Raw genomic sequence first — 27,010 nt, 5'->3', positions numbered from 1 at the left:
AACAACACCTTTTCAAGCAAAGTATCTAAGAACAAAGATATTATTAAATGGTAAACGTAATTGAACAAGTCAAACATTTTAAATATCTTGGAAGTGATACATCTTACACTTCTGATAATGATGCATCTGTCAGTTTCCAAGATTCTGTCAGATTCCAATATGGAAACATATACATTTTAAAATAATACAATTAGAAGGACACAAGGATTAAATTTTATAACAGTTTTGTTCCCTTGTTTTTATATGGTAATGAATCATTGTCCAAATGGTCTCACAAAAAAATTGATAGTAAGATTCAGTCTGCTGAAATTAGGTCCTTAACACAGCATGTATGGATGTACTATAAGAGATGGAGCAAGAAACGATAACATCAGAAGAGTAAATATATAACAACTACATAAATAAAGCAATAAAGAAGGCAAAAATGGTATAGTAGTAAATTTTTATTGTAATATATGGCTCTATTATAGGCACAATTAGAAAAACCCATAGAATTATGTTTAAACAAACTGAATCTTATCCGATAAGTTTAACATTTTTATTCAATACACTCTACATTATGGACTCAATATTGTCTATGAATCTTGAAAATTTTGGACTACCTGATCTTCTGATACCTGCCATTGTCTAGTACCTTCAAATTTTAGCACCATTATACAGTTTGGTTGCATCACAGAGCGAGTTCCTAGTAAAATAAAATCTGAATTTCATTTGTGTAAAGGAAATCATCCTCTGACTTTTAAGATAAAAATCTCTATTTTAAGTATTTTGAGCAGTGTGTGTTTTATATATATATATATTTATATACATACACAAAAACAAACTTTTTCTTAGGTTAATAATAAAAAAAAATTATTAACTTATTTTGATAGGAAGGGCCATCTTATTATAGCTAGGACATCAACGATTATGTTGCAATGCATGTCTCTGAGGGAGAACTGTTCACTGTAAGTAATGGACCATGAACACTTATAATGCAAGCTAGATTTTCTACAGCATCTAATAATAATAAATTTCAAGCAGAAAAATCATTCTATAAAACTATAAACAAATAAAGTAAAAACATAATTCTGTAAAAAATTTTGTACTTTTTTCAATAATCATACAAAATTGTAGATTACAAGTGTTAACAACAGATATTTTTTCCCAATGATACGAAAAAAAGACATCACTACTTTAAAAGATTGAATATATCACTCACTAGAAGTATCTCCACGAAAAACTGTTTAATGAACAACAAATAATAAAATATCTTGGCGATACATAAAAATTATATTTAATGTAATTAATCACTCTCTAAAACAATAGAAAATATAAACATAACAAAATTATTTTAACATTTCATTATTGTCCTTTATTTTTTGCAGGTGGCCGATAAATCCCCACCACAACTGCATGGTCTCTTTCATAAGGTTCTAATGTCAACTGTTCTACTGGTTTTAAACGTTCAGATTGCATTTTTTTTACTTCTCCAGCAAATACAGCTTCTGGCTGCGCTGTTGAATCTATGCAGTTAGCCTACAAAAGAAACAAAACAACTAAGTCAATACTAATAAAAATATACATCTTTTTTACCGATTGTACATAATAATATATTATATAGATAATCAGGAATGCATTAATATATATGCTGCTTAGTTACTAATTAAAAAAAGGAAAACATGACTGCTGAACTTAAAATCCTAAAATATAACAATGTCATTCCAATATGATTTCCTTCATATTTTTTGAAAACAAAATTAAATGTAAGTTATTGCTGTCAACAAAATAGGTATAAACTTACAAGTTATGAGAAGTATTGGCATCCTACGATTGCATATATCCCCTCAGGAGATCCCTTCAGGAAATTTTACTTTATCTCGAACCCATTTTTTCTAAAATTTCTTTGTTCTAAACCATATCCTGATGTATAGAAGGCTATACATCACCACATACACCATAATCATAATTATCATTATGACATCCATCATTATAACTACATATAAAAAATTCTATATATAAAATTTCTGTAAAAAAAATGCTCTTAAGGGATCACCAACCTATCATAAGGTTAAACAAGTTGACCTTGTGAATCAGAATAATAAAATTAACTAAAAAAGTAATATGTGTAAACTCACAATGCAACATTAACACATCTTATAATTAAAAAAATCCTGAAAAAATTGCAATTGTGAATTTCATGTAATGTCCCTGATTTAAGCTTTAAAAATAACTACCTTGTCAGCCACATTCAAAATGTCCTATATAAAAAAAAAACATTTCATCCTATATAAAAAAAAACATTTCATGGAAAAATCATTAATCACGTTTAAAGAAAATAGGTTCATTTGTTAAGTTACAGCAGGGAATAAATAAGCAAAAATGTTGTAATTGACACCTATATCAATGATTTCTTCTTACCAAAATCAATCATATTAGTCATCTGAGGACCAAAGGAAATAATTACTTAACATCTTGTTTTGATAGTACAATCGTTCTTCAATTAGGAGATAAAAAATATGTAATTATAAAATGTAGGTACTCTACTAAATCAATAACTTGGGCTAGGGCTAATTTGCTTAACAGAAAAGAAAATTTTTACATGGATAGTACCTTCAAAAAGTGCATTCATTGAAACCCATGCCTGCCAGTTTATATTTACATTCCATAGCATTTTATGAATCAAAATAAATGATATATTCATATAATCTACTCAGTAGTTCTGTGCTGACTTGAAAACAAATCTTGAACAAAAAACAAACCCTTACAAAGTATTAATGATAGGGATTCTACAGGTGTTAAAAAGCAACTGGAAAAATGAGCGAGTACGTTACAATAGTAGTTAAAAGTGGCCTCCATAATGAGATTCACATTTTTTAATATCTTACAACACATCGTACAACATTTGTTGAGGAATTGCAGTGAAACATTGTTCAATTTCGCTCTGCAATTCAGAAATGGTATGAGGATAAGTTTAGTATGCAGCATCCTTAAGGTATCCCCATAAGAAAAGACAGGATAAATCAGGAGACTGAGGTGGCCACAACCCCTTCGAAATCAATGTTTATGAAAACACTGATCCAAGAAAATCAGTTTGTTGGCTGAATGAGCTGTGGCATTGTATAGCATTTACATACTGTTGCACTATCTGTATGTAGCGTTTAATGTTCACTGTGCTGTGAAAGAATGTCTTAAAGATTCGCCGACATGATATTGCAAACAACCACTCTTTGTTTGCAGAGGAGTCTTGTGCAGCTGATGTGGATTTTCGTACACCACATGTGAGAATTCTGTGCATTCATGTATCCATCAACGTGGAAACATGCTTTGTCAGACCAAAACCTATTCCCCATCTGGTTATACATCTGATGACATGAACCTCTAACAGAAAGCTACAGTCTGTAGGTAACACGAATTCTCTACGAATGCATACTTGAACACTTGTGCTATGCCGTGTGGGCACAAACAATGGCAAGAACAGGTTGACTTGGTAGGCGTTGCACTGACTTCTTGGGACTAACAGAAAATGCAGCTTGCATGTCGATCAACTTTCATGGTGTAAGAACTTTCGATCAACTACTTTTGGCTGAATCTGCCACATTCCCTGTCTCTTAAAACTTGTCATACAAGTGACAATCCGCTTGATGGATTTGTTTGGTGCATCCAGACCATACTTTTCTGCGGAGGCATTCTGGGTCAGGGCATATCTGGCAGATCTAATATATTGGGAGACAATGAATGTTGTTTAACCTATTTTTCCTCAATTAAACATGCAACAAAAGAAGGAAATATTCTTCCTTTAGGTCATGTCACTTTCTGAACAATCTGTATTATACATTTTAAACACAGACAAAATAAAAAAATTAACAAGTTAATTTCAGATCAATTTTCCAAGTGTATTGGGCATTTTTCCTCAATCAACCCAAGAATTAACAACATATCCCTTTACCTTTGAAATATTCTTAATCCATATAATAAGTGTCAATGGAATTTAACAAATAGTATAACTTTTCCTCTTTTAAACAGAAGTTTGTTTACAAGGTTACAATTCTAAAAACATTCTTTTTTTATAAATCACAGGAAATAATTAAATTAGTAATTCTTTTTATACTTAAGTTTTCATTGGCTACAATCTAGGTTCTGCATAATTTTTAATATTAGGTTTAAAGCATAGCTCATTGAAGACTACATCTCCAATGTCATGAAATTTTAATTGCAGAACATTCTAACCTAACAGTTTGATTGATATAACATAAATTTTAATAGATTGCATGATCACCAAAGCTGTGCAGCAAATCCAGCCAGACTTTTCTACAGATTTATAATCGACAAACACGAATAATTCTAGTTTAATTTGAAGAAATTATTACTATTACTATTATTATTATTAGTTCATTATCTGAAAGTAAGTACTACCATCTACTGAAAAATATTTACTTTTGCAGTGTACTATGGTTCTGGGGGGAGGTCAATTAACAGAACCAGCTCAAAAATGGTTAGCCTTGTGGGAAAGAATAATGAGTTTTCTGTAGTAACTTCAGTCAGATAATAAAGTGTAAAAATAAAAATAAATAATACGCAAAATTACTTTTTTAATTTAAAAAGAGTAAAATATATACTAACCTTAATTGATATAACAAAATGACCACTATTTTTCAAGAAATGATGAGCATTAAGTGCTACGATTCTAGCTTGATCTGGCTGAGCAACATCAGCAAATATTGTGTCAACCATCCCGACCAACATACGATACTTATGTGGGTGTCTGGCATCTTCAATTATTGGAATGATGTTAGTTCTTTTCTTAGCTACGTTTAGCAAGTCACGCCCTGACCTATGTGAAAATTCTACTGCATAAACCAGTCCCTCCTGCAGACAGAACCAATTTGCAGAATTACAACAAAATCACAAAAATTAAATAATGAAATGAAATTAATATGAACAATTAACAGCAGAAGTATTCATAAACTTTACTACTAAAGAATAAAACTACTAATCCACATCCTGGGTACGAATCCCAATCAGGTATGGAATTTTCATATGCTACAAATTGTCCGTCTCACCCTCTGAAGCAATACCTAACAGTGGTCCTAGAGGTAAAAAAAAAAAACAAAAATGAACTACCCACCCCATAAACTCTTTACCAGTGTAAATTTTTATATTTTAAATTTGAACCAGCAGTAGTCAGATTATAAATATTTTCAGTGTTACAAACCAAACCATTATTTTATCTGAAAATGCTGTTTTATTTACACATTTAACTGTAGTTATCAATAGTAACTTTTAACAGTTTCCAGTCTGTTATTATATAAAGATTTTTTTAATAGGATATATATATATATATATAATGGAAATAATTAAAAGAAATGTTACAAAAAAAAATTAGAAAACCATAATTAAAATGAAACAACAGAATTAAGAAACATAACTCCCTCGATTATAATAAAATACCATAAACTGAATAAAGCTTGAATGTTCAACTTTACCTGAACACATTGAAAGAGTTTATAGCCATTACAATCTTTTTTTTTTTTTTTTGAGGGCAAAATCACTTTTGCTTTATCATCACCCGGAACAATATATATATATATATATATATATATATATATATTAAAAAAATATTTAATTTTATATATATAAAATATATTAAAAAACTAAATCTTACACCAAATAACACAGATAACATATCACTAAAAACTAATATCACAATCAAAATCTTAACAAGATGAAAATATAAAAAATTTAAATAAACACAAATAGAATTTAACAAAGTCTAAGAGTGATGTAAGAGTCTCTTCTTGGATAATAGAAAAATTAAATAACAAAAAAAGTAAAATACACTAAAAAAAGTTAAAAAACAAACTATGTACACAAATAACAAAAATGAATGTTTTATATAACGAAAGAAATATTAAATTTTACGCGGAATACTAATACTTCATAGAAACAACACACCCAGTCTAAAACTTACTTATCATTGCCCAGGATTCAGCATTATGTTTCAGGACAATTTAAATTTACAACGCAAGTCTGCATAACATATGCTATCCACAAGGATGTAGCGCACAATCAACAGGCAGTCACATAGTACACATAGTGGTGCATTTTCTGCTGAATTCAGATACCCGTGAGTGTCTCTGGTATGTCCTATCCGCAATCAGCAGAGGACCACTTCTTCCCAGTGGATTTTTTTGAATGAAGAGTCCTAAGGCAACACAGTATCTTTAATGTAACATTTATTATCCACTGTAGCAGTCCAATCACCTGGCCACTTAGTGATTTTATTAATGATTCTGCTGCATCTTTAGCAGCAGAATTTGCATGTTCATTACCTGGAATTCCCACATGGCTAGGAATCCAGCAGAAACTCAGTTGTGTGTTGCAGTGGTTTAACTCGGCAATTGAATTATAAATGTCAGTGAAAATAGGATTTCTAGAATACAAATCTTCTATAGCTTGGAATCCATTTTATGAGTTGCTACAAATACGGATATGAAGGTATTTTGGGTGAATGATATTCAAAGCCTTATTGATAGCGTATAGTTCAGGAGTACATACACTTGTAATACTAGGTAGACCAAACATATAGGTTCTGTCATTAACAACAAACACGCATCCAACGGTATCATTCTGTTTTGATCCATCTGTGTATACTACTGTGTCTGGGTTTGTATTGGAGAATAATTGGTAAAACATTTGCTGACAGACAAAAGAAACTGTTGATTTTTTGTGTATGGTAAGACCAAAATTAATATTTACAGGGTTCATTCTCCACAGATATGAACAGGGATAAGCTGGAAAAATAGGTGTCAAAATTTAAAAGGTGTAATAAACACCAGGTATGAACACCCATGGGTGCTGTATAACATGGATGGTCCTCATACATTTGTAAATAAGTCACCACAAGGACTGCTTTAAAAATCGGGTGATTCGGTTGTCCTTTAAGACAGGCAGAGTAAGATGCTAGAAGTTAGTCCCATCCAACACAAAGTGATGATGACTCACTGCAGTCAACAAGTATGCTTGTGACACATACGGCTTGATCTAAAGGCAGCTGTAGGAAGATGAAGGAAAGCATGATGTACAGCATCCAGCATTTTAAGCTCTATACCATTACAATCAATTCTTAAAGTAACACAATCTGTTATTAAAAACATTACTTGACAAATTCATCACAGCTGATTCACAGGTTTTTTCCCCATATTCTATTGTAGTCCAAGGGCAGTTGTTAATTTACTTTCTAACTATTCACTATTAAAAAAAAAGGTGATATTAAACATACAGTGTATGTATTATTAGAAATAGAGCAGTAACAAAACAGAAATAAACTTGTACAATTTCAAGTAGCCTGTCATAATCACAGTTTCTCACAGAGAGGTGTATGTAAATTTGTTGCTTTACACTATCTGTTTTTATTATGACTGATACACATGAAAAGCAACTGATGTCTAAGTGAAACATCCCAGGTCTAAGTGGAGGCCCCGGGTTCAAATCCCAGTCAGGCATGGCATTTTCACACACTACATTTTCATGCATCTCATCCTCTGAAGCAATACCTAACGATGGTCCCAGAAGTAAAAAAAAAGGATAATAATCAGAGTTTTGTTTTTTTCCACAAGTAAAGTGTTTATTACAGTCTACCCCCTGTAATGAATTTGTAGGAGTGCGTATCATCTTGCACATATTTGACACATGTAAGGGCAGTGCGAAACACTTCACTCCTTACTTTATTTAGTAACAGGATCTTGTGTAATAACTGATAATGATAACACCATATCTAGGAGCGACTTGTGATTTGTGTCAAGTCAACCACAACCTGATGTATGTATTTATGTTTGTTAGGTTACAACACCTAACACGCATATACACGATTAGAAATTATTTTTAACATGCAGTTATAAATTAATTATATAAAAATACCAATGCTTTGTCAGCATAAATTTTATCTTATTTCATAATAATTACTAATTCTTAATCCATTACATAACTCAATAGTTTAAATACAAAGGAATTATAACACGTTTTAGTGGTTAGTAAACCCAACACACAATGAATATCAAACCAAAAAACAACTGCATAATAAATTGTAAGCTTTTTTATTAAATGATAGGTAGGATTAAAAAACCATTAATCATTCTAACTCCAATAACATAAAAAGAGAGACAGCTATACAGAACAGTAGGACTAAAAATAACAGAAATGTTGCAAAATGAAAATCTAAAAAACTGAAAACAACAGGTTACCAATAAAAGTTACTTTCATAAAGCACAAGAACGTTTCCTGCTGTATAAGATGAATGAGCATGGTTAAGTGTGTGTGTACCTAAAGAACCAATTACACAAAATTATAGTTACTGTGAATTATTTACTCTATTGGGCAATTATGCAGGAAAGAAGTTGGTAAACTGTGTTTTTCCATAGAACAGACACTTCCATAATACATTTTAATGAGATTGGCACATTCTACTGTATATTACTTTTATGACAAATTATAATGATCAACAAGTGACAAATGAACACAATCGAAAATTGCTGCCATACACAACCTAACAGATGTGGTAGCTATTATTGGAAAACACATTGAAAGCAAAGTAATTTCTAAAACCTACAATAAAAATATCAAAAAATGATACTGAAGCTTTCTGAGAAGTAATTTAAAAATGACATTAGTTAATAAAAGGATCAGAAATTAACTGTGTAAGTGTTGGCACTGTGGGAAAATTATTTAAAATTGATGGGTGTTGTATACCATTTTCCGTTTGTCAGCCACTGTTAATAGAGACTCTATTATAATGAAGCTATATTACACTATTTTATATTACTTACAGGTCCAACAATATCTGAAACATGTGAAACAGTTGTTCCAGATGCTGCTCCAAGATATAAAACTTTACTTCCTGGTGGCATATGTATCTGATCAATACCTCCTAATATAGCAGCAGCTAATTTTGAACGGAAAGGATTCCATACTCTATATTCAAGTTTTTCCCCTTCATTCTGAAAAAGAACAGGATAGATGATATTTATTATTAAAGCAATTTTAAATTAATTTACTCCTTTATTTTAATTTACAGATTTCTTTTTTTTTTTATAAAGCGAGTCAAAAATTATCTACTTTGCATTCTAAAATTTTTTTTACACAAAGGTAGGGAAGGGTCAACATATACATCATTTTTCTACCTAGTCACCATCCTTGTCAATGCAGTTGGTCTAGCAGTTCACAAACTTGCATATTCTTTCCAAGAAGATTTGCAGTTGGTTGCTAAGCCACTTTTGCACTGCTTCCTGCCCATCTTAGTCTGTGTAAAATCAACACCTTGCAAAACATCCTTGAATGCCCCAAACAGATGAAAGTTAGAGGGAAAAAGATCTGGGTTGTAAGGAGGGTGTTGCGGTACATCAAAATTCAACTTTTTGATAGTTTGGTGTGGCGAGCTGTGTATGAGTAGTGTTACTATGCAACAACAACACTTTCTTTGACAATAGACGTTGACGATTGTTGCAAATTACTGGCTTTAGTTTATTTTCCAACTCACTGTAACTTGCACTGCTGATTGTAGTCCCCTTTTCATAAAAGCTTCCAGTACAGGACCTTTTGCATCCCAAAAAATGCTTAGCATAACCTTTCCTGCCAATGGCTCAGTCTAATTTTCTCTTTGCCAGAGATTTCGGGTGTTTCTCCAGTTCATATTCTGGTGTTTCAACCCTGGTTCATATTGATAAACCCACATTTCATCACTGGTGACTATTCTGCTCAAAAAACCTTCCCTGTTAAAGTGATCAAGAAAGTGTTGGCAGATGTCAACATGTTTGAGCTTGTGTTCTGCAGTAAGCTGTCTAGGTATCCCCCTGTGCAGACTTTTTTGGAAGCCAAGCTTATCATCATGGATGATTTGATAGGCAGAACCACGACTGATGCACAAAAAAGATATCTTATCGATGGTAATTCGCCTATTCACCAGAACCATCTCTCAAGCTTGTACAATCTTGTCGTCCGTGATGGAGGTTGACGGACAACCTGATTACTCCCTCTTTGTGTATCATAGTTGTTCAGCCGCTTTTAAACTTCTCAATCCATGAAAAAATAATTTTGTGATAAATGAATTTCAATCACTTTCCCACCCTCCAACCAGAGAAATTTAATCACTGCTCATTGTTCCTCCTTGGTGCAAACAACTAGCAGAGCAGACATGTTTTCACTGTAACAGAAGGCAAATGACGTGATCAAGATCAAATTTCACATATAAGACTGCAGTCATATCAATTCTAAGCATGCATGCACAGAAGACAGTAAAGTCTTTCCTGAAGGCAAACCTGTAGATAATTTTTGACTCACCTTTATAAGTTACTAACTTACAAATCCTACATTTTTAATGTACTGCATTTATTAATAACATACTTAAATTTGCTGCTGTTTAATTAATATTTTAATGGTTTCACAAAATAAATCATCCTACGCAAGTTTAAAATGAATTAAACAATTGTAAAAAATACTAATACTACTTTGATTAAACACAGATTATTTCTTATTTTAATTTAAAAAAAGAAAAAGGAGAAAGCGGTCCATTAGCTCAATAAAAAAAGTTAGAAAAAAGATATTATTATTATTATGTGACATACACAAATTATCCAATTTTTGTGGTAGTCATCTATCAAACATTTTTCTATTCATTTTTCATACACCATTAATTTCACAAAAAACCAGTAAATTACCCACAAAACCTGTAAAAAAACTTCTAAATGAATATCACGAAAGAATATAAGCATACCAGAGAACATACATTTAACTCCAAAATACAGATTTCTTAACCATTTTCAGACATGAGAATAAGTTTTTTTTTTTTTAAACAAACTACATGAGTGTCTTAAAAAGAAAATTAGAATGAAGAGTATCACACAGAAACAAGAACTAGTACTCACAAAAAACACAAAACATGAAGATTAAAATTAATTGTTTATAAAGTCTGAAATGCAATAGTTGTCGCAAATGCAACATTATAGTCAATATTACCTACAATGCTTGTATGGTGTTTCCACAAGTAGGATTATGTAATTTACACAAAATAAAATGTCTCAATAGTAAACATTACAATTAATCTGAAACCAGTTTAATAGTTACTACACAGAGGAGGCATTATAAATAATAATTCTAAGAAACTTTAAAATAACAATATAATTCAGTGTGAGTCCGGACAGATCTGCAAGTAGCCACTCACTAAGCCTTGAAAATACTAAGAACATATAACTCAACAAGATCCTCAAAACTTTAATGTATATTTAATAAGCAACTAGCAAAGAGCAACTGAAAGAGAAAAGGATTACTGAAAAGTAAAAGAGAAAGATAGTGTTATAGGGATAATATTACCTACAATGCTTGTATGGTGTTTCCACAAGTAGGATTATGTAATTTACACAAAATAAAATGTCTCAATAGTAAACATTACAATTAATCTGAAACCAGTTTAATAGTTACTACACAGAGGAGGCATTATAAATAATAATTCTAAGAAACTTTAAAATAACAATATAATTCAGTGTGAGTCCGGACAGATCTGCAAGTAGCCACTCACTAAGCCTTGAAAATACTAAGAACATATAACTCAACAAGATCCTCAAAACTTTAATGTATATTTAATAAGCAACTAGCAAAGAGCAACTGAAAGAGAAAAGGATTACTGAAAAGTAAAAGAGAAAGATAGTGTTATAGGGATGATCTACTTGAAAGGAAACCAAAAACTTAAACAAAATACCTCATCCTAAGGAGTACTACGGGCCCTAGTAGGCAGTGAGCATCCACCCCACCCACAATCTTAAGCAAAGCGTGAGAGTAGCACATCATTGATCAAAAATTTTGTGGAGACCAGCTTAAAATAAATGCTGTGACAAATTACTTTTCTTCCAGATTCTGAAGAATCACCTTTGATGCCACTGGCTCCTGGAAAACCCTCAACCATACTCAAAATTGTGACATGATAAAAACACATCTACAATGGAGGGTTAATTTAATAAATATTTGAAAAAATTCCACATATGATTTTATACAAAACATATTGAAAGTATTAAATTGAGTAAATTTAATAGCTCGCTAAATATTAATTCAGATGAATTCAGAGAACTTAAAATAATAGATAATTAATTATAATGAATCAAAATATTTGATAATAGTATATAATTAAACAAAAAAAGTAATATAATTAATATTAAGCACAAAATAAAACAAATTACCTCAACTGATATCCTCTTTTCACCATATACAGCGTCTCCAGGAGCCATATTACGAGTAACAAGTGCATCTTCTTTACCCCTAGCAATAAAAACTCCAGGATGTCTATGAGGTTCTATAATAACATTACTACCACCTTTCATACGCCCTCCACCTATCACAAAAACAATGCCAAATTGAGGTATGTAAAATTTGATAAAAAAAAAAAAAACAATGTAAAATTAGTATTTAAATGTTATAAAGTTAATATAAAAAAAAAAAACTGGATACCTGAAAATCATATGCACTTAACTTGTCAGATGTTGGGATAAATGTTAGGATTTTATTTAATTATTGGCAAGCATTTTGAATAACTTTCTATCTACTTAGAATGTGAGAGGACTTAGTAAAAAAGAATGCAAACGTTTTTAGAAGATGAAACAGAAAATATTAACATATTGGTAGCAACGGAAACTAAAAAGAAATAAAAGGGAAGCAAAACACACAGAAACTACAGTACGTTATTTAGTGGTGTTCCTTTGTAAAAAAAAAAAAATTGAGCAAGTGTTACTGTAATAACTGACAAAATATGGGAATCAAAGCTTGATAAATTGTAATTATGTAAATGAAAAAATTATTTCTTGTAGATTTAAAATATATAGGGACCATTTTATGGTTAATTATGTTAAACTAAGACATTTTATAAGGTTACAGAAGAAAATAACAAGTACAACAAAAGGGATGGTTTAATGGTAGAAGGACACTTAAATGCCATAATAGGTGACCAACTGATCAATTGATGGGTCCTGTTGGAGAGACTTTTTAATGTGGTCATCATTTGGATGTTTTTCTTCTGCAAGAATAGGGAATTTCTTCTTTTGGAAAAAACAGATTTATTAGTGCACATGGAGTATAAGGGATCAAGATTGATAAGATTATTTTTTATTAATTGGCACCTAACTTCTTTTTTTCAATGATGGATGTACAAGTACGTAATGCGGAGGTTCTAAAATAGGTCTGATCATTTCCTTTTGCTTGGAAAATTTCGTCTTTTCTGTAGGTGGAAAAAGGTTAAGCCAACTTCAGGTGATGGTATTGGACTAGTAAATAAAATATTTTGTTGCAAGATGAGATATCTTTATCGAAGGTTGGCAGGTAAAACGTTATGTAGCTCAGTATAAGGAAATGTTGAAGATGAATGGAAAACCATAAAAAGGAGATGTTACATGAAACAGCAAATAAAGCTCTGGGCCAAAAAAGGAAATACAGATGTTTGAGGGTCATAAAATATGGAATAATGAGATTGTAGATACAATAAAAAGAAGGAGGTATAGCTTACATTTTTCAGGGTGGTGCTGATGAGGATAGGCTGGAGTATAACAGGAAGTGGAATTTCACGGTAACTAAGTAAAAGTGGTTGTAAGGGGAGCTTATCAGGAAAGTTGGGACTGTTTTGTTAATTTTGAGGAAAACCTTCACGAGAGGCAATCATTAGTTTATAAGATTATGAAAAATTTTGAAAAATCACAGGATTCTTTAATATTTAATGAAACTTAAGCTTGGCTAGAACATTACAATTCTCTTTGTTGTAGAATGGATGAGGGGGATATTGAGGAGGATGAGCGAGGTGGCTAATTATGGAGCTGATGAATTATGAACAGAGGAAGTTACAAACGTGATCTGTTCCATGAGGAATCGAAAGGCTACAGGGGTGGATGGATTAAATATTGAATTTTTCAAAAATGATGGGCCTGTGTTTCTGAATAAGACTACGCAGATTTTTTAATCAGTGTTAGGAACAATGTATGGAATAGTAGTACCATTGTTCCTAACAATGTTAGGAACAGTAGAATGGAATCAAGCTATTGTAAAAAAATGTTTTCAAGAAAGGTGAAAAAATTGCAAAAATTACAGGGGAATTATTATGTTGAATAGGTGAGATGGCATTTATTTTAAAATTTTAAGCAAAAGATTCACAAATATTTTTGACGCAGTTATGGGTGAAGAACAAAGTGCTTTCAGACCTGGGAGGTCTCCCATAGATGATATTTTTACACTGAAATTGTTAGTCGAAAAAAGATATGAATTTAATTTAGAAACCAACTGTGTTTTTGGATTTTGAAAAAGGTTTTGATAGGACTAATTGGGCCCTTATATGGATAATTTTGAACAAAAGAGGCTTTCCAAAATAATTGATCGCAACAGATCAGAGCATGTATAAAAGAACAAAAAACTGACAAAACAGTTGTAGGATTTTCCTGTTATGCAGCTTAATTCACATTCCAGGAAAGTCCTACAAGTGTGGGTTGTTTCTGACGCACAGCTTACACATACAACTTAATTTAAAATATTTATCATTTTATTTAAATATACTATTTTTTTGTTTATTTAATTCAATGATTCTTATTAAATCATACGGTATTTAATTCACGGTGTGGCGGTACTAGCAGCGATAGTCAGAACTAACTAAACTAATGTAATTTCTCACTACAACATTTCTCAGTACAACATATTTCGCTTGTGCAGCCAGTAGACTGGTATAGTCGTGAGGCTTAACGCACTAGGTACTGACTCGACCAGGCAATGGAGTCAAGACCCATCCAGACTGAGTTACTTTTTTACACTTTAAATACTACTCGTTTATTAATTATATCGCTCACCTGTGATGTCACAACAAAGCAGTAGCTTACAGCATTTTTTGAGGTGACGGTGCAATTTTGCCCCCAATATCATCATTTTTTTAAATATTATTTTTTTTAATTGTTAACAAATGTGCATAAGAAAAATATAACCACAATTAAATGAAGTCTTGAGATACTGAGGGTGACCTTGCTCTAAAGCCTCACCCCAGTGACCTTTAAAGTTGAAAATTTAATGGCATCAGTGCCCCATATATAGAAGTAATCTGACCAAGTTTGATCATCCGGAAAATTTTCATCCAGTTTTTTGAGTTCCATAGGTGTCAACAAAATATCAAGATCCAGTGAAAACTGTGTATTCCTAAACTGGACTGATTACAATCAGTCCCTTATGGAGCTGTAGCACTATCAAGATGGGAAAGAAAAAACTGACGAAGACATAGGTAAGAAGTTGCTGAGTTAGGCAAGGTTGCATTATGTGCCAATCCTTTTTAATTTATATATTGATGAATTTTAAGAGAATAGAAAACACAAGATAACAACTGGTATTCCAGTAAATGAAAATTTTATTACTATCACAATCCTGTTTGCAGATGACCAGCTTCTAATTGCGGAATCTAAGGATGATCTGCAGGGATCAATTCACCAACTTCAGCTCCTATGTAAGACATGCTTAATATATCAACAGAGAAAACTATTATGCTAATTTTGGGGAAAAAGGAAGCTGAGAGTTCAAAGATAGAACTGAATGGAAGTGTTATAAAAGAAGTTAACAACTTTAATTATTTAGTATGTGAAATCAGTAAGAATGCAGAGACAGATATTACAAGAAAGCTAGGTAGATATCAAAATATATGTGGAACAATAAGAAGAATCCTATGAAATAAGACCAGAAGAGATATCCAGTTGAAACAGTATAATGTTATGGTCATTCTAACACTGCAACATGGTAACGAGACATGGATACTCAATAAAAGACATGGGTAGAACATAAAAGCTGCAGGAATGAATTTTTAAAAGCAGTTAGGGATGTTACTAACCAGATCACCTTAGAAATGTGAATATTCATAATGAGTTGGAAGTAACTAGTATCCACGACAGAATATAAAGATACCGAGAGAGATGGAAAAATCATTTTCAAACAATGGGGAGTGATAGAATTCCAAAAAGGTCATGAATTATAAGTCATTAAGCAAAAAAGTGTGGGTCGACCAATTAAAAGACGGGAGGAGAATTAGCAATGACGAAACAAGGCCTAAACTGAGAAAGGCAAAAGATGAAAAAACCCAATTTTGATAAAAACTTGATGTCAAGCAGTTTAAAATTATACGTACCCTACATCCAATATTAAAGAATCTGCACAATATAATGATTTTCAAATGTAATAGAACTGGTATGAAAAAGAAATATAAATATTCTATAATTAAAATGTCTTAACCTAAGATGAACTGGCATTTAGCAAATCAAACCAACTGTAATACAGTTTTAATGAATATAAATGATTCTGCAGAAGAAAATTGTATATCAATCTAATTCAAGAAGATTTTTAATTAAAAAAATAAAAAATGTTTAAAAAGACCTATTTAGTTTTTAAATGTAAAAAGGGATCTAAAAATAGGCCTATCAAATTTTAAGTGAAGTGATATGACTACACACCACTAGCCTTGCATAAATTTCTATAAAAGTTACAGGAAATTAAAATTTCATTAACCTAAGTGGCAATTGTATATTACTACAATGTCTTAAAAGCAGGCTTCAGCAGAACTCCTAGGAACAAAAGAAGTTAGTATTCAGCACCTGCAAGTTACTATTTTTACTTGCAGCTTTCTGGCTTGGTTAGCCTTGACTATTTCTCAGTGTTGTAGTGTAACACAAATCTGGCAACAGTAATTTTCTCTCGAAACCTATCTGACTATAAAATATGGATCTATACCATTTGGATCTACAATGTTTTTCCGTTAAGTAATCAAATTTTATCAAACTACACTGAATTTGGATACACTTTTATATTTTTGTTATTACTTTTAAGTGTTATACTTAACACTCAGTGTGCTTTTTTCAACAACTGAATAATTTTTTTTGTTAAAAATTCTGTAATAACACACCTTCATGGATGATCCATCCTGATAAGGTATGAAATTTTCTCAATTACCTTCAGTGATTTACACAGCAAGTGATAAAATTTAATAATAATAATAATTCCCAGATAAATTATGTGCGTACTTTGAAATAAATTTAATTACTATTTATTTCATTACCATATATTTGATAAATTACACAAAAATATTTTTTTTTTGTTAAACAGGTAACAGGTAAGGTGTTAGCTATAATAAATCTTAGGTTTGCTTGTTGGCAACTCTTTGTTGAAAATAAAAAAACAATGTTTACAATATGAAAACAAAATATTGAAAACTACTCTGAAAATTATGGAAACAAAAAACTAATACTAAAAAATATTGTTTTTCTACAGCTGTATAATGTTTCAATTACATGGCTGGAACCTGTATCACAATAAGGGCCATTATGAAACAGATTTTCATTATAATACCAGTGGTATTCAACCAATCAAATGCCCACTCTTTTCAATCACTACCAATCAGAAGTGGGTATTGTTTAATGTATCAGCTGTTAATTTTGTTAATTCTGAGGAAAATTACTTTAAAACCGACCAATATTAAAGAAAAGGCAAAACTTATGTCTAATAATCCAATGCCACAGAATTAAATTGTTTAATGTACTTTTTGAAAAATTAAAAAAAAATATCTGGTAAACAATGTATTCTAACATTGTTTTAAATCAGTAATCCCAATGTTTTCTCAGCTACAGAAAAAATGCAGTATGCAACTCTTAATAATGACCACTAATACACTCTTGCATAGTTTACAACACTTGCCAAGGCTTTTGTCATAACTTAATTCGCATTTGTGTATCAATGACTATCATTAAAGGATTGCTGCATGATATACGGTTATAAAACATGGAAATGAAGAATGCAAAATTAACAATAAAAGTTCAACAAAGCAACTGGTTACCCACAACATCCTGTCTCAATGCAGTATCTCCTTCACTGTAGTATTAGCAGAGATAATACTATTTCAGATACAACTACTGCACATCTATGTATTTACACTTTCTAAACTTTCAAGAATAATGCAAATTTGTAATGATATGATAAAAACCGAACATTTTCTAGAGATCAAGAACTGTACATAGTCAAATAAACGTTAAAGATAATCAATCAATGTGCAAATTAAACATCTTAAAATACTGAGTTGTACAGCGTTGATTTAAGGCTCGAATCGAAAAGAAAAAAAAGGACATATTTAGTTGTGCAGATGGCTGCAGACTGATTCCCTGTCTTTCAACTGACAGTACCACTAGCAAAACGGCAACTCCTGAACAGAAAGCCTTCTGTGTTTTGACGTTTGCTAGATGTGAATCTATAGTTAACCTTCTCCCATCACAATGATCTGTGCTTGATTAGCGCTCCGCGAAAATATGTTGGTATCTGATTGCCTCCCTTCATAGTCTTATGCTACCCCCTTGTGAAAAAAATTTCAAAAAATTACAGTATATTAAAGAGATTAAACAGATTCTGACAAAAAAAAACTGTTATGATTGGATATTTTTTATGCCTGTAACAAAAAAAAAAATTGAAACAGTATAAATTACGATAATTTAATTGCAGAATTTTTTTTCGCATTTCTACCGCATTTTTTATTAGCAAAATTTTTTTTGTTTTGGGTTTATGAAACATAGTTTGCTGATTTTAAAAATAATACTTTCAAGCAAATCGGTTGAAAATTGGGCAAAATATGATGAAAAACCCGTGTCATAAATCACAGATTAGTAACATATGTTAGTATAAGTGAAAGTATATTCAGAAAAGTACGTTTTATAAAAATCCCCACCACTGAAAAAGGTAATCAGATTGACAAAAAACAATTTTTACTGTATAGTGTTATTCATTACGAATCGTTGTGTTACATGTTTACCGATATTATTTGTCAGAAAAGATATTTATAGACCTCAAGTAAAAGTGACGTATTTATAACCACAAATTCCTTCTTTTTTTTGTGTGCCGTATAACATAATTTATTATCTGTTTCAATACATCGATATGTTGCTAATATAATAAGCTATTTTTTTAAATAATAAATAAATGCGTAATCCTCATAGCAATTATAAAACACAAGTCACACACATACACACACACACAAGCACATTTCTGAGAAAAAAATGGTCATACTCTTTCTAGTCTAAATAAAACATTTTACATCGTATAAACGTCGGTCAAATTGTGTAATAAAACTGATTCCTTTGTGAATACAAAACAAAATAACAGATGCCATATAAAATGATTTTGTAACAGCGTTTCCAGTTTTACTAGAGAGCTTAAATTAATGAGTTTTTTTAGATGTGAAAATTTAACTGTAATCCAGGTTTCTTATAACCATGGAAGATAAAAGGGCTATTTTTTAAGTAAAGTCCAATTGGTTGTAGATATGTAAGTTTTGAACAGCTCACCAAATGCGCATGCATACCGGCTCCCAGAATGCGTTTGACAATTGCAGATGTCATTTGCAGTCGTAACATCATTGTGTACGGTTTATAAATGTAATTGAGCAGCCCACATATTGTGAAATACAATTTGTGAATCGATTTTTGACTGCAGGGACCATGTCAGTAGTGACTCTGATTGCCAGATATGTGAGGTTTACAGGCCTAATTAAATCAGTGACAATAAAGTGCATAAATGGGTAAGACTGTTCAATGACAGCCGAGACAGTGTCCATGATGAACTGCAATCAAGCCAACCTTCTGTAATCACAGATAATTTGTTGCGCGAAGTTGATGCAAAAAGACCAGCAATTCATGATTTTCACTTTGTCACTAATACTCCCACAAGTTTCAAGGTCAGTGTTATACAAAATTGATTCTGAAATCTTGCAGTTCAAAAAACTGTGCTCACGATGGGTTCCCAAGTTGCTTTCTGAACACCAAAAAAGGAGAATGGCTAGTGCTTTAACATTTTTGATCTGATAAAGTGAGGAAGATGAACTTTTGGACTACACTGTCAAAGATGATGAGACATGGGTTTCTCACATTACTCCAACATCAAAGTGACACACAACATCTCCAGTCAAAGTGAAAGCCAAACAGACAAAGTCAACACCGTAAGATTATGGCAGGTAAGATTTTGGGACAGACATGGTGTCCTATTAGCTAATTTTATGCCCCAAGGAACAACAATAAACTCGGCGGCATACTACGAGACCTTGATGAAGTTCTGCGTGCCATACAGAATAAGCGACGTGGCCTATTGTCTTAAAAATAGTTTTGTTGCTACATGACCTCATTCTGCTGCTCAAACACTAGAGTTAATCAGATTTTTTGGTTGGGAGCAAATGCACTACCCACCATATAGCTCAAACCTTGTGCTGAGCGATTACCACCTGTTCTGCTACCTGAAGGAGTTTTTCAGCAATCAGCAGTCTGACACAGATGAAGAAGTGAAAACAACGGTTGAAGACTGGTTCTCTTCATAAGTAGCTGATTTCTATGATGTAGACATACACAATTTAGTAAAATGCTATGATAAATGTTTAAACAAACACAGTAACTGTGCAGAAAAGCAGCATAAAGTGTAAAGAGTGAAATAAAAAAATGTTTTTAATGATATCTTTACTAGTTTTGTTTGTATTAAAAAATGGACCTTACTTAAAAAATAGCCCATGTATATTTATTATGAAAATTTACAATTATATTCTTCCTACACGAACACCAGATAAAGTATTATAAATTTATTTTGTTCTATTTTTAGGTTGAATGTTTAGATAGAATTTAAGCAAGGTAGATAAAGATTTTTATTTTAATGCAACTCTATAAATGGAAAAAATATAAACTATCAAAGCCAAACACTACTAAATAAAACTGTTACCTCCACGCCCACCTCTACTACCACCTCCACGACCACCCCCACCTCTCTTGAAGCCACCTCCTCCTCCTCCTCCTCCGCCACTAAATCTTCCACCGCCACCACCTCTGCCTCCTCCACCGCCACTAAACCTACCACCTCCTCGACCACCACCACCACCACCTCTTCCTCCTCCGCCACCTCGACCGCCTCCTCTGAAGCCACCTCCACCACCACCCCCACCTCTTGGGGAAAATCCTGTAATTCAGAACATACAAAAAGCAACATGATTAATTTTTATGTTTACATAAAGTAAAAATACTGATATCAATTGCACAAACTAAGAAAGCAACAAAGTAATAAATTAATATAAGGGATTCAACATAATTCATTTTATTTTTCTAAAATCCTTGAATGAATTCCGAATATTTTATTAACATCACAAACAGTAGTTCTGAACAAAAAAAAAACAACACCATTTTCCAATAAAGTATAAATGCTCTAACAATATATCAAAAATAAATCAACTCACCAGAAAGGTCACTTTACTTGAAAAATATCAAACTGTAGATTTTTACAAGGCTGCATTAAGAAAAATAAGGTAGAGAAAATTACAATTGAAATAAAAATTAGACGTCATCTGCAAACTACTACTGGATAGTAAAGTAAATATTCTATATTTAACAGAATATTATTATCACTACTACACTCATCTTCACTTTAATACAATCAGTAGCAATTTAAAATACATTTACTTTAACTGCAATATATTCAAAATTTACCTGACTTGTAATATTTATTTACCTTCAATATTTTTTAATATAATTACAAGCATTAGCTACATAGCTAAATTTATAAACAGAAAATATGCAGGTGTTTTAAGTCTGTGCAGGATAACAACCACAATATCTTTTGGGTTACGGCAGAGGAAGATTATTTTCCTACAGTTATTTTACCACATGAATTACCATAAATAAAATGCATTATGCCCATTGCAGGAACAAAGATGTAAGATTTATGTTTCAAAATTACTAGCAAAATTACGTTATTAATGGTGCTGGAAACAGTTAAAATTTAAAAGTCATTTACAAAATAAAAATATAATGTAGATGAAACACTACCAAACACTGTTTAACAGAGTATAAATAAGCCTAGAAAATTTGCTTGATTGCCACACTTGACCACAACCATAGATTTTAATGCCACTTATTGTATAAAACATGGCACTGTGAACCACATTTGTCCAATAGGTAACATGTATACCACAGTATATATCACACATAATATAATCATTATATAATAAATTGTCATCATGAGAATTCCTAAGCCCTATTTCCAAACAATCACAAAATAATGAAAGGTTAAGGAGATCTGTTGATCTCAAACAATAGACACTCTGATGTTAGATAGTAATCATCTGAGTTCTTATTGCACAATCAGCTCAAACCTTACACTAATCTATTTGATGTTAATTTACACAACATTGCTGTCAACTGAACTCCTGCAAAAGTACGACTGATTTAGTTAATACATCAGTTATAATTTACAAAAATACAATCAGTATTATGATAAACATGTTATACATTGACAAGTATAAGCCATTACATTATTACTGGGGCTTCATGTATGTAATAAATAAATATGCTAAGTAATAAATCTTCTCCCACAATCTAAACAGGCTATTACAGTGAGTGTAATGTTTTGAATCTGTTTCAATATTCTCATGTATTTGCATTTTAAATCAACCAATTAAATATTTAAGGTTAATTAGACAAAGTTGGTGAACAAAATTATTATTAGGTTATGTTGATATTGTATGAAGTTAAGTACACAGAATTTTTAGTAACCTAACCTAACCTTAACTAATTTATAATTAACTACATAATTTTTTGATTACAATTATGTGACTTCAGTTATTATTGATAGATTGTAGTAAAACATTAACACGATTAAATTACAAAAATGTAATTAAACAACTTTCTCGACTTCATATGTATCAGCAAAAAAAGCCTAATGCTCACTAGTCTTGTCTAATTAAAAATGGACCTTTTCCATTATATGAAAGCATTTGTGTTTTTGTTTATAGTATAAATGTGCCTCAATACAGGCTGGAATGACATCATCGTTGCATAATCCACTCAGTGCTTGGCCAGCTGGACACAACTTGGTGGCGGAAAATTATTGTCAGAGTAATAATGATTCAGTATTCTGTTTTCTGTATTTTGTACTGATCACAATATTATTGCCTTCTTTAAACTTTTTTTTAAATGGTTTTTTTCTTGCTTGATGAATTAAATCACCCACAACAGAAACTTACAGAAAAATGAAAAAGTTAATAAATACTACTTACTTTATTTAATAATAAATGTACACTATAAAATAAAAATCAACATACACTATACAAAAATAAACATAGGAATGACAACAATGAATGAAGGATTCAGCTCATATGAATGTTTTCTGAGGAATGGAATATTGTAAATAAATTAATTATGGCATGATAGCAAAAGCAATGACACGCCATGCAACCATGATGTTATTCCATCCCTTTTCAAGACACATTTACACTATTCCCATCAAAATGCAAATGCTCCCACATAACGGAAAACATCCTTAAAAACTATGGTAGTGACACTTTTTTCTTGTTTACTGATAATTGACCAAGATATTTAACAGGTATGCCTAGATTATTGACTTTTAAATGTGCATCATCTTTCTAAATAATTACTTACTATTGTACTCACAATTCCGTAATGCATAGTTAAGAGTACTGCTGTGGAATTCACTGAAAGTGATGTAATCAAGCTAAATCAAATTAAAATTTGTAGACCAACAAATTTCAATGCACTTTAAGGTTAAAAAAATCCTAAGATGCAATAAAAATCTAAGACAAATATAATTATGTTTGAATCTCTGATTTCACAAAATAATCTACTTCCGAAAACTGTTTAAACATTACAAACTAACTTAAAAATATACAAACACTTAAAGTTTTACATGGGAATTAGGGATGGTCTATTAAAATATGAACTATTTTAATTTTGGTTAATGGGTCTGGCAGTAAGGAATGCACAAACTTCTTTGTACTGACCCCAAGACCACACATTTAAACTTTACATGCATTAAATTGACTAAACATTTAACTGACTACATGCATTAAATTCTCTTCCTGATAATTTCTGAATAAAACTAATAAATTCTGACACAATTCTTGCACAATTGTAGAATGACTAGCAACCCATTCTCTACGGAATTTAACCCAATAACTATATATATATTTGCTTTCACTAATACTTGCACTCTGTTTCATCTGGAAAATGATGGGTTTGTATCATGCCACGGCTTGGCATTTTTCCATCATTTATCATTAAAAAAAAGGATTGGAGTAAGAAACTGAATTGGGCACAGGCCTGCGGTTACTGGTGAGAAAATCAAGTAATACTCTTATTCCATAACGGTGACTCAAAGCCAGCCAGCCAGCCAGCCAACAGTGGCTGAAATTTCACTTCATATAAATGTCTTATTATGAGATACGACATATTAGAATATCATAACTGGCTGCAACGTTATAAGTTTACACCTCAGAGAAACTAGCTATATGCCTGAATGTGCCTAATTTCATAATTATTTAAAAACTGGATCTACTTGGCAGTCTTTTATTCGGGTTTAGGAATTTTATTCAAACCAGCTACCAGAAATTCTAGAGTAAGGTTTGAATCAAGTTGTAATGCTGACCAACTAATTTCTTGATTAATTCTTTTACATTACATAATTATTTAATAAGAAGTTTTGAGTAATCAACCAAATGGAGTAATTGTGAGATAGTACTTAATTACTAGGCTAAGCAATTTAAATTAATAAAATAAAAAACTGAAATTCTGAAAATCCAACATTTTCATAAATCCCATGTAAATAATAATAAATAACACATCAAATACACATCTTAATCACAAATTGGTGATTTAAATCTTTAATTAAACCAATACTTTATTATTTGCTCTCAATCTAGTTCCACTCTTGCAAGCGTAACGTAAAAGTCCACTACAACTTGTTTACATTACGACCAACAACTAACCTGCTGCTATACGATGCTACCTTCTACATAAAATTTTATTGTAAATTAAAAATTATGAAACACAACATATAAATAACAAAAATATACGTAATAATAACAACAATATTTTTATTAACTGCAGTAAATTTAGTTATAAAGAAAAAAAAATATATATATATATATGCGCACGTAGTTGTTTTCATGCTACACTTAAAATTAAAAAAATTTAAACAGAATATTATTGCTCCAACCTTTTTAAGTAATCGGATTGAAATTAAAAAATAGTAAATAAATGAATTTTAATTACCTGGCTTACCCATGTAAAATATTTAAAAACACGTGAACACCATAAACGACGCCGTGCTCCGGCAAACTAAGAGGTTATGAACGGAAACAAATATTGTCCTGCTAGTGACGTCACTTCAGTTCCGTTCTCCCCTACCATTACTAAGATTTAAACCTAATACTAAACGTAGCTAAGTAAATGTTTGATCTTTGTGAAAAACATATAGAAATTTAATTCATAAAATAGTTCACTTTTTACTGGTTATTTAATAATCATTGATAATGTAGAAAATCTACCGAATGTCATTACATCAATACATGCGAAAATGTGCAGCATAGACATCCTTGGGGAGGTCATTGTTATAGTGTCCCGGGAGGATTCTGCTGAACTTCATAAACGAAATTATCTCATTAAAATAATGAAAAATGTTCGTATAAAAATGGGTCCAAAAACGCTTCGGTAGCGAGTTCCGGCTAATGAAAGATTTCTGATCCTCCGCTGAAATGAAGCCCTACTGAGATTGTGGGAAGGTAAATTTAGTGGTTTCTTATGGTTTTTGAACCGAAAAATTTAAAAAGATTGGTTCCACAACTGTATCACCATTATTTTCCACGAAATAAGTATAATAAGCAAAAAATTGAGTTGAAAAGTTTGTTAGCTTTGGTGTAAAATAACTTTGTTAAATTGTCAATAAACAAATAAAACTTATTGGCTAAATTGATAGAAAATTTAATTTTGAGAAAATTGATGTAAATTATCTACAGTCATCCCACAACAGCAGTTTACTTTCATGTGAGACAATAAGAGAAAAATTACACTAGATAGATTAAAAACCCAGTTTTCATTTCCTCCTGAATAAAATTAAATAACAAGATCTGAACTGAAATAATTTATATATGTTATCATATAAGAATTATATTAATAAATAATGTTGACAGTGAAAAATAATTTACAATAAAATAGATGTTGTAATTAACAAGTCATTGTTGTAAAAATAACTAAAAACTAATATCGTTTGTATTTTACTACTTGCCGTTAATCTAGTCACTTCAAGAGATTTTGTCATAACTTTGTTATTTATGAACGGATTTGAATAAACAAAGTGTCATGATATTGATTGAATAAATGATATGATTGAATAAACTTTCTTTGTCATAAAATGCTTAACATTTTTTTGTAATAACATAACCAGCAGTTATATTAAATGTAATAACATTTAAATAAACCAGCGGTTGCAAAAATATTAACAATTAAGAATTTTATGTGATTGCCATTCTGAAATCAATTGAGAAATCAGGTTCATTATTTTTGTACAAGTAATCCTTTAGGTTTAACCTAGCAGTTGTGAAATTACAGTTTGATATGATTAACCATTCCTGAGAAATAAACTTTTATGTTAAAAATACAAAATGGCAGATAGCTAGTAAACCCAATGTTTCCAGTATTCAAGATATTTTCAGACAAAAATTCAAATAAATTGAAAATCAAGAAATTAAAAACATATTCCTTAGCATTAGAGATAGCTTTAGCTCAAACCAGTAGCACTTTCTTTATAATGTTTCTGTTTCATTTTGTATATGTTTTCTTTTCAAGATTCAGGTTCTTACCACTGTGGTTTTTGCAACAATTTTTTCCTTATGAGAATCAAAATAAAATAGTCTTAAAAAATTAAATTGGCGAAAACTTATTTTAAAAAATGTTACTTTAAATAAGTTCTATTAACATTGTACTTTATTTAGTGGAACTGTAGTTGTAAGACATGGTGAGATAATTTAATTGTTTTAAACTGGTTAATAATTAACAGATCTCTATCTCAAATACGTACATATCAATATTACTAAAAAGTATTACTAAAATTTTAAAATTTCTAAAAGTAGCTGAAGAAATATATATGAAAGTGATATAGATGTAATTGTCAAATTAAATTTAAATTC

General features: G+C 31.0%; 2 protein-coding genes across 4 annotated transcripts in view; one reads left to right on the top strand and one right to left on the bottom strand.

Moving 5' to 3' along the window:
- Positions 1-1,504, top strand: part of LOC142319002 (solute carrier family 23 member 2) — a 130,016-nt gene extending 128,512 nt beyond the window's left edge. For both annotated transcript variants that reach the window (XM_075355786.1, XM_075355785.1), the window contains exon 15: positions 1,368-1,504. The gene's annotated coding sequence lies outside the window, so the exon portion shown is untranslated. The remainder of the gene's footprint in view (positions 1-1,367) is intronic.
- Fib (rRNA 2'-O-methyltransferase fibrillarin) lies at positions 1,208-25,189 on the bottom strand. 2 transcript variants are annotated; one of them, XM_075355787.1, is made up of 6 exons: positions 25,098-25,189; positions 20,761-20,994; positions 12,204-12,355; positions 8,805-8,975; positions 4,603-4,848; positions 1,208-1,518 (listed from the first exon to the last, which is right to left on the bottom strand). In XM_075355787.1, exons 1-6 carry the CDS (start codon positions 25,108-25,110, stop codon positions 1,345-1,347), a joined length of 990 nt encoding a protein of 329 aa, XP_075211902.1. In that variant the 5' UTR covers positions 25,111-25,189; the 3' UTR covers positions 1,208-1,344. The 2 variants fall into 2 exon arrangements, with proteins under 2 accessions (XP_075211902.1, XP_075211903.1); XM_075355788.1 differs by having other exon boundaries at positions 20,773-20,994.
- Between the last annotated feature and the right edge of the window lie 1,821 nt (positions 25,190-27,010).

Source organism: Lycorma delicatula, chromosome 2, assembly GCF_047948215.1.
Source record: "Lycorma delicatula isolate Av1 chromosome 2, ASM4794821v1, whole genome shotgun sequence".
Taxonomy (NCBI): Eukaryota; Metazoa; Arthropoda; class Insecta; order Hemiptera; family Fulgoridae; genus Lycorma; species Lycorma delicatula.
This window is presented reverse-complemented; position numbering and strand designations above follow the sequence as displayed.